General features: G+C 36.4%; 1 protein-coding gene across 1 annotated transcript; it reads right to left on the reverse strand.

Moving 5' to 3' along the window:
* Nucleotides 1–375: 375 nt before the first annotated feature.
* On the reverse strand, nt 376–6,167 carry LOC100183658 (mannose-1-phosphate guanyltransferase beta; the record flags this gene model as incomplete). Its single annotated transcript, XM_009859751.1, is given in 6 exon segments — nt 376–582; nt 1,322–1,409; nt 2,977–3,047; nt 3,729–3,871; nt 5,239–5,287; nt 6,087–6,167. Coding segments are annotated over 6 exon segments (639 nt in total), but the record flags the coding sequence as incomplete, so codon positions are not given.
* Between the last annotated feature and the right edge of the window lie 3,656 nt (nt 6,168–9,823).

A 9,823-nucleotide genomic window follows, 5' to 3' on the forward strand; every position in this document is an offset into this window, starting at 1 on the left:
CTGCGGAAAAGGGGGCTGTCATGACAGCAAAACAGCCCCCCTGGTTGCGCCCCTGGTTATGTTGGTGGGCGTTTGTTTAACTAGCAGTTTTGTAAATCTAGCCAGAAGATAAGCGTTAACCCCACAGCATTAATCGTCGACACGTAATGGTTTATAAAATACATAAATCGTGTGTGTTTGTTAACTTCATTATGAAACAATTAATAGGCAATGTGCCAAATTCCAGGTCAGGCATTTGCCTAACCTGTCTGACCGCGTTAGGCGTCTATCATACCAAGGTAGAATATTAACTGGAAAAAATATCCCTTAAACTTAGGGCTAAAGTTTACTATTATTTAAAATAATGTATGTTCACAGACAAATCATACTTCTTACCACTAATACATTTCCAACAATTTCAGGTCCTCTGTACAGCTTTTCTGGACTTTTCTGTCTTAGTGATGTTAAATACATACACATTCCTTTAAGAAAATCTTTTGGTTGACCGATATCCATCCAAAAATTATTAAGTTCCATGCAGTACAATTCATCATCCTCAGCCATGGAGGGAAAGACCTCTCTTTCAATTGACATTGGTCGCTCCTGTTAAAAAACAAGTAAAAAATATTTACCCACACAGTACAACCACCCTAATAAACAAAGCTGTAAAACTTTATTCAACCAAACAATACGGGGTTGGACGCTCAAAGCTGATATCTATACTAGTAAGTGGCGTATGGAAATTTGAGAGAGACACTTTAAGACTTAGGCGACATTGCTTAGTGACCAATGGGTTGTCAAAACAACCATACAGAGAAAAAGTTACCCAAAATGCCAAGCAGGAACTTTCACTGCCCTGTCACAATAGGTCTAAAAGTTTTATTGATTAAACATGTTTGGACATTAAAATTGTACGGACGTATGCTGACTGACATTCACTGGACACGAGAACAATATGTTGCATCACTAAGCTGATTAAGTAAGTTGTGGAAAAATAATATAGTCCTGTCCTGAACATGAGTTCATGCCGGAATCAAGTAATAAATTGCGGATGGGCAGTGGTCACAACGTAAATAAGCAGACTGGGTGTTTAAAAAATCAGCCAATTTTTCAAGAAATTTTAGGTCTTTGAAAAGGACCTTCTCTATTTAGAATAGTGTGGCGGCCCGCCACGTGTGTGTGCGCCGACGCGTACACGAGTGCTTTTTTTCCCACGTTAATCTATCGTATAAATACCGTGTCTCGTGTTCATTCGCCCTCTAAGTTTACCGCTCGCAATACAACATACAGGCAACCGCTACAATAGAAACTTACTAAAATTTGATGTCAAAAGTAAACAAACCTCAATTCTTTCCAACACAGAGGGGTTGAATATGTACATCCCTGCATTTATCTTATTAGAAACAAATTCCTGAGGTTTTTCAACAAACCTGAACAACAAATTTGAGTTAATTTTTCACTTCAACTGTAGTAGAATGTCTATGTTCAGAAGCATAACAGCATTGGCGTAGAGTTTTGCAATTGCGTGGGAGTGCGGCAAACACGCAAACACAATTTAATTCGGATGTATCTTAACGCAATAGTTAGACCTTCTACGCGGCAGGAACACTTATCACAATGTAAATGATATAATTTGCAAGTGTAATTCCGCTCGATATTTTAGTAGTCTGGACTTTATTTACTTCGTCGGCTGCTAAACAAATCGTATAAAGTTACCTATTCGTGCAGTTCTAACATAACAAACAGCTTTATATTTAGCTTTATTTTATCATAAATCCCGCATTTATACAGCCAAGAGCCATTTGCAGTTGTGACGTAACATAACTAGCTATTTCGCAATAATAGGAATTGTGACGAATGCGTATTACGTGAGAAATATAAACCAGTATTTCGACACGTGTATGTTCGGGAATTACTTGCAAACACAGGCATTCTTAAACCGCCACTAAGTTCCTGGTAATTTCAAAAGAGGAAGTTGGTTGCCTCGGTTGCCATAAACTGCGGTCGGTGTCTCGGTGACCGCCAATAAGTTTTATAGTATTTTAAACTAGCTTTCGTTAATATATTTGTATGCTGACCAAACACAGTTTGAGAAGTATGGTACATGAAACTGTGCCGTATTTATATCAGGAGAGTTGTTTTTTCATGAGCAAGAAAAACCCGCAAATGTTTATCTGACAGTTTGTGTGTGTTGCAAGTTGAAAATGTCGCGGTAATCTGGCTTTAATCGGAAAAAACAAAACTAGATTGAACTTTTTTAATTATCAAGACGGCACGAGGAATCGTTGGCTTATAGCCAAAAAAACACTGTCAGTGGGGCAGCAGAAGAAAATTCGTTAAAATATAGGTAACTAAGACACCACTGTGTGAATTTAGTATTTTTAACACGATTTTAGCATTTGTAAAAAACATTGGCGTAAGCAGAACGCATGCGTCTACGATTTATGAAACTGCCACATCAATTTAAATACGAATCAGTGTCGGCCGTATTTTTGTTTTTTACATGCTTGATGCACATCCGCAACTCGCAATCAAGTAAATTAAACATTGCTATTCTAAATACTCCCATATCCCATACATATTATTTGGTTGTCTGGTCTAGCACACATAATAATGCTAGTTAATCCACGATTCCTTTGTTTCTGATTGGTCAATCAGAGAGGTGTAAAATGGGCGTGATTTGCGGCATATTTACAAACAATAAGATGTTATGTTGTAATAATCGTGTTTGCGCAAATATAAGTCAAATTTTAACACATTTCTTTACGAATTAATGTTATCGTCGAAACATTAAACGCGCGTGCAGTAGTCGTGCATTAAACAAGAATAGCTAATTCCTAAATTGGCAGGAGTGCGTCGCACTCCCGCACTCTACGCCAGTGCATAACAGCATATGAAAATTGTAACATAGGATTCACCAATAATTCGACACCAGTCTTGAATGCAACACTGAATAAAAATATGCAAAATCAAGTAAAATTGAACAAGATACATTACCTTTGTATTCTACCAGAATCTTTTTCATAAACAACAACTCCATATTTGGATGGTTCTTCAACTTTAGCAACCTGTATGATAACAAAATTAAAATGTTTACAATTGATTGCTGTTACTAAACACGCTGCTGTTCTGGTAAAAAGTAAAAAAAAATGTATTTTAACTAATAGTAACAAAGACTTAAAAAAAGCAACTTTCATAATGACACGGTCAGTCCGCGATTTTCACGTAAGCTCGAAGCTAAAGCTTCCGCAAAGTGAAAGACTGCAGCTTTTTCAAGCTTCCGTCTTTTTACCTATGCTATTTAGCGGTTAAAAGCATAGGCTGTGGCTTTCTCCTAATGCAAGCAGATCGTGCTCATAAGCGTTCTCTCGTTTTCATAAAAGAAACAAGCGAGAGCGTAAGAGTGCTCCATGCGAACGCGTGCTCATAAAGCGTTCTCTCATTTTTATAAAAGAAACAGGCGAGCGTGCACTTTCCGCGAACGTGTTTTTCATGTTCTGAATAAACTTGAAATTATGACGTCCTAATCAAAGTTATTAGCGATAAATCATGTTAATTTAACACAGGATTATACCGCACGAAAATTTGGGTTTTCCCCGAAGTATTTCGTCATCGGAAGCTAAAAGCTGCCGTGTTTAAGATTACGGAAACTTTGACGAGGTGCTGTCTTTTGATCTGAATTTCGTGGGTTGCACGCTAAAACATGAAAAAGCATTTTGCCGTACTTATAGAACAAAATGTTTACTTACACATATTGTCCCTTCTTTACCATGTCCTTTATGAAATTCCAGAAGATTTGAGAAGGGGTAATCACTAATAACATCACTGTTTAAAACAAAAAAGGGTTCCGCACAACTACCCAGGTACTTTCTTGCCAAAGCAATCGGCCCAGCTGAAAATAAAAACTAATATTAACAACCAACAAGCAAAGCAATCGTTGTGAATTTATTCTCGTTAAAAATGACAGAATAAAACTCTGGTTCTTGTGCGCTGCCAACAAACTATGTTTTTTGGCTTCTATACAAGCTCGACCGGGGCCATACTTTGTAATATCATATTACAATCTCTGTTGGTTCTAATTTACTGATAGCGTCGCTCTTCGCTCTTATATTTGCATTAATTAAAATTCACATCATTGCGATTTACCTGCCTTTAAACTAATCATCGGAAACAAAAATTATACAAAAATTACTGATCGTATGAAAGTGAACAAAAAAAACGATTGTTTTATAACAATCACGTTTGTAATGTAACAATCGTAATGGTTTTTCAAAGTTATTCTGACGTAAATAATCATTACATTACCACTGCTTTATATTTACGATGTTTTCCTTAGCCAAGCAGCATGTTTATTACGAATTAGTAGGGATTCTAATAGTGATTGTTTGACCTGGCAATTGAATACCACATAATAGCAATTTACACGTTGATTTTTGCGTCATAAAAGCGTTTGTCCCCTTGAATATAGTCTGCAGCTGCTTGAGAACAGGTTGGACGTTTATCCTTTTACGTTTATGATCAAGTAAACTTAGTTAAGGATTGATATGTTTGCAATAAATATTAAATACTTTGACCCAGGCTATGAAGCAGACGATGTTGGTAATGTTTCGCGAATTTGGTGTAAAAAATGGGAATGTGTTTAAATTGTAAAAGCTTAGATTCGCCGAGCGCCGAGATACAACGAAAAGCTTGGCCCGAGCTGATGACGTCACCAAGGAGAAAGTCGTACGCGAATACGTTCGTGTTTAGAGGCAAAGCGTCGCTAATCAAAATCATTTAGAACACGTGGTTTGCGGTGAAAGAGAAGACGTAATGCAGCACTTTGTATTATTTTAATACAAAATTTTTTAGGAATTTATGGTTTTTTATTAAAAATCAGTTTAATCAGATACGAAACATTGTGCGCTCATGTTATTCGATTACGGCTGTAATTTGAGACGAGCAAATTCGCTGAAGTTGCGATTCGTGACGTCACGCCCTGTCCCACGTATTTTTAATCGCCGGCATAATACGGCTGCAACCCCGGTTCGGCGCCAGTGGTCAGAATGATTAACTTTCTCGCGACAATTTGGACGTAGAAAATTGCGCTCGGAGACACCTGGTAGAGAATCGCAGCACTGGTTTGGGGGTTTGTAGATTGAAATCCAGGCCTAATTTTTTTTAGCTACGCTACTGCACACACAAATTAAAAATTAATCCAAAAAATAATACATATTAATACATAACCCTAATAAAAACAGAAATTTAACTCATTTCAACCTGTTCCTAATGGTTCTTCTTCTTGAGAAAATATAATTTCAATTCCAAGCTAAAAAATAAAAAAAATATTAAATTAAGTTCTTTTCAAAGTAAAATACATAGGCCAATTACGAAAAGAGAAAAAAAATTAACAGCTGTAAATAAATTGATCAGCCACTGATCCCTTTTTTGACATATCATGAACATAAATGAAAAAAAGTAGAATGTTAAGCAGGAACTGTAGAGTGCAAGTCAAAGCAAAGGGTTGCCAGACAACCCAATAATCCAACAACTTCACGGTTTACACCCATGCTTTGGTTACTTCTTGTGCTTTATATGTGTAAAGCAACTTTGTTTTCGTTCTAATGGGTGCTGGAGAAAGTAGGTAAAAATTCGCTGACATTGCGATTGGTTACTTTTGATAGAGCAAATTCCCAACTAACAAATAATAATAATAATAGAGAAAGCTATGCTGATGAGTCTCTGTATTTTTAGTGGCTTCATTTTCTTCACTTTTAATCCCTAATGATTAATACTCGACCATCTACATCCATTGTTATTTTGTATTTTTTTAGTTGAGTTGCTTTTAAAAACAGTGTTTTTTACTGCCCCGCAAATGTTTTTTTGGCTCCAAAATTCATGTTACCTAAAAATGTGTCAAAAAACAACAAAATTTTTTAACTGAAAATCATCGTTTTCAAATCAATATTATACATGCAATGATAGAGCAAAAAATAAATACAAAGAAAGTGAAGCAACTAAAATCAAGAACTTTATTTTAATTGTTTCTTATTCCTTGGGGATTTGACACACAGTGATCATGCAAGTGACCAGAGTTTTGATTTCCAACAATTATTTTTATAGCCTACCCTCTTTGCATGTTTGTTCATCTCCTTTTCCAAAACATTTGACATGTAACTCACCGCGAGTATAACAGTTTTAACTCCAGCCTGAAAGTTAAAACATTATCGATAAATAAATTTGAAATGACACAGGAAGCAAATTTACTAAGCAATGCGATAATGATACTAGGGTTCAACTTTGCCAAGGTTTTCTTGAGTTAAACTAATAACTTCAACAAAACAAGTCAAGAATTCTCACATAAGATTGTCATCCTAAGGTCAACTAACACACAGAAAATTTATTTTACGGAACAATCATTCCAAAAATAGCTAACAATTATAAACAAAAGAAACTTAACTTTGAAGTTACACAACATGTTTGCGTGTTCAGGAGAACGTTTTGGATTTTTGACTTGATAGTACATTAGGCTTACCAGTTGCATCATAAGTACCATTGTTATGCCAATACTAGGGATGGGAGGAAACTAAAATTGCCAGGATTCGCCCGGGTAATGAGAACTGTTCGAATTCAAGTGCCCGACGAGTGACGTCACAATAGCTATGCTATGTGTGCTATTCGTTAAAGGGCCTAAACACACCCCACGTCACTTTTATTTTTTATGGTAAATTCATAAAGCGACCGTTTTATTGATTCCAAAAATACTTTGCTTATTAAAATTGGTCCAGTATAGGCGGAGATATTCGTCCTCAAACAATGATCTCTAGCGCTATCTTTTTTTACTACGAGCTCCGTGATTGTGACGTAGGAACGTACTAGTCACGTGACTGATTCATTCGTAAAAGCGAAACCTGCGTTTTTTTGTGCTTTTTTGCGTTTTTTTGTTCTCTCGTTTTTCGCTGAAAACACTGCCTCTCGCCTTTCTGAATGAGAGCGGCCACTCTTCAACAATTTTGTTACGTGTTTGTCACGTGGGTAGTACACTTCTCAATTTTTTTCGCCACGCAACTTTCAAATCAGTTTTTTTAATTTCACGGTGTTTGAGCTGGAATATCTTTGGTTATACAGAACCGATTAAAACAAGTAAGGTGTCGTTGGAATTAGAAAAACACACTCTATCGATTAAAGCGAAGTACATTTGGGGTGTGTTTAGGCCCTTTAAGCTCGCTCAAGTGTAGGGATGCACATTACAGAATTTCGAATCCTTTTGTATTCGAATCTAATTACGGGATTCGGTATTCTGTTTATTGACGTCATTATACGTCATCTCATATACTATATTAACAATTTTTAAAACTTATTAATTTTGAAAAGAAATATTTTTGTGTTTGTGGGACTTTCGAGAGTAAACGTTTCGTAATGTTTTTTCATAGCTTGTTATACGTTTCATGACGCAAAATCTACCCAATTGTACAATTTTTGATCATTTTACAACTCAAGATCCAACAAGGCTGCTATGATAGAGTCAATAAACTGACTTTTGTGGGTAAAATTATTTTTTCCCATAAATATAAAAAGATTCGAAATTCTAGATTCGAAATAAAGTATTCTAGGATATCCTAGAATACCTAATTATTCTGTAATGTGCATCCCTACCCGAGTGTGTGCTCATAGGCGTCCATTTTTTTTCACATTGTAAACCAATCTTAGGGGGGCGAAAAAATGGCCGGAAAACGACAGTTGTTATCACACGGGTTTAACACCTCGTGCCAGCTTAAGAGTAAACTACGACGCACATAAAGCCTAAAAACAACACACGTGAAGGCTAAATACTAATACACGTGAAGGTTAAATCACTACGCACGCGAAGGCTACATTTTGACCCACTGGAAGGTTTATTTAAAAAGGCAAACATTACATGCTAAATGATGAACGTATAAATGCATATTACGACGTAAACAATCAACGTGTAAATTGCTATTATGTCGCAATGAATTGCCAGGTCAAACAATTGCTATTATGATGCATGAATTCACGTGTGAATCCCTACTGTTACATAACAAACAGTCCACCTAGCAAGAAAAACATGATAAAAATAGGGCTAAAGTTTGACGCAAACGTAAACTGAACGGTTATTTTATTTTGTTTTTGCGTTGATCGTGATAATACGTTGTTACTGGGGCTGTGGAAAAGTTAACGGTTAACCGAACCTATTCCGTTAACCGCTAATGAAAAGTTTAAGTTGTTAACCGAACTATGACGTTATAGGGCTTAAACATATATTAATATCTGTCTTATTTACACGAAAGGCACGTGTTCCTGTTTGTTAATTGGTTCTTCGCTATAAGACAGAGGGCGCAGGGACGCTGTTGCTTCGTGCCCTACAACGGCGATTACGTCGTCAATCTTAATTGTTAATACCGCAGGGTAACTAGTTTTGCAACATTATATTGGCGTAATACACAACTTAAATGTTTTCCTCAGCCAAGCAGCATGTTTATTACGAAATAGTGGGCATTTACACACGGATTTATTGCATCATAAAAAATAGCGATCGTTTGACCTGGCAATTGATTAAGACATAATAGCAATTTACAAGTGGATTAATTGCGTCATAATTGCAATTCACGCGTTCATTATTTAGCCGGCAGGTGCTTTAAAATAGGTTTGAATATGAATAAGAAAGCATTACTTTGACCTTAATGACGTTTGCGCGTGTATTGCAAGCATAGTCCATACGTAAGCCGTAGTTGCCTTTAAATTCGCGAAAGAAAAGCAATAAACAAGATGCTTTTATTAGGATTACAGTTGTTTCGTTTAACCGGTTTAAAAGTAAAGGGTTAACGGTTAAACAAAAAATAGAAAAATTCACAGCCCTAGTTGTTACGCAATAATACAGATACCGTAAACCAGGGGGGCGCCCCNTGGAATCGACGCCAGTGTGTGTGGTTGTCATAAAAAAGACCTCTCCAATGGAATAAGGTTTACAGAACAAAATAAAAAGATAAATTAAACTGATTAAATTGTTTCCAACACTGCTTTATATTTACGATGTTTTCCTCAGCCGAGCAGAATGTTTATAACGAAATAGTAGGGATTCACACTAGGGATGTGCCAAGGCGAACCCGAACCCGAATAGATTCGCCGAATAACAGCACAGTTTTGATATTCGCGCGAACCCGAATATTGCGCAAGATTCGTGTGCGAATATTTATTACGTACAGGTTGCTTTCGTGATTGCACCACAGCACGTGGAATTCCCCGGCGAATAATGCCCTCTATGACGTAACACGTGTGTGACGTAAGCAAGTATGTGGTATATATGCGCAGAAGACGATGCAAGGTTATTGTTTTAACGGTGGAAAAAATGGAATGTGAGAAAGAAACCGGGAGTCTACTCTGTTTTAACTATGCTTTAACGATGCTTTAATAATCTCCCTTTGATTGTGCGTTTTAATTATTGCAACACGTTAAGTAGAGCCCGACCAATATTCAAACCGACACCGATATTTTGTAAATTACAGTTGCCGATTACCGAGATTTTAATGCACCTAAATACCTTGACTAAATAAAACCTAAAAATCTGATATAGCGGATAAAAATCAAACTACAGGCTTAATTATTATTAATTAGTTATTAGTGAACTTGTAATTAATTAATTGGTTAATTTGTAATTGTTTTCAAATAAATTTTACCTCCCTTCCATTAAACAAACATTATATTCATCAGCTAATGCAGTTTATTTGTGTATCACGTTGACACGTAAGTGACACTAAAGTAACCTCGACTTTACACGCGCCTGACAAACATTACATGCGGTGGACGCGTGATCAGACGCTTTGANCCTAGTTTACTACGAACGAGT

The sequence above is a fragment of the Ciona intestinalis genome, unplaced genomic scaffold (genome assembly GCF_000224145.3).
Source record: "Ciona intestinalis unplaced genomic scaffold, KH HT000279.1, whole genome shotgun sequence".
NCBI classification, from domain to species: domain Eukaryota; kingdom Metazoa; phylum Chordata; class Ascidiacea; order Phlebobranchia; family Cionidae; genus Ciona; species Ciona intestinalis.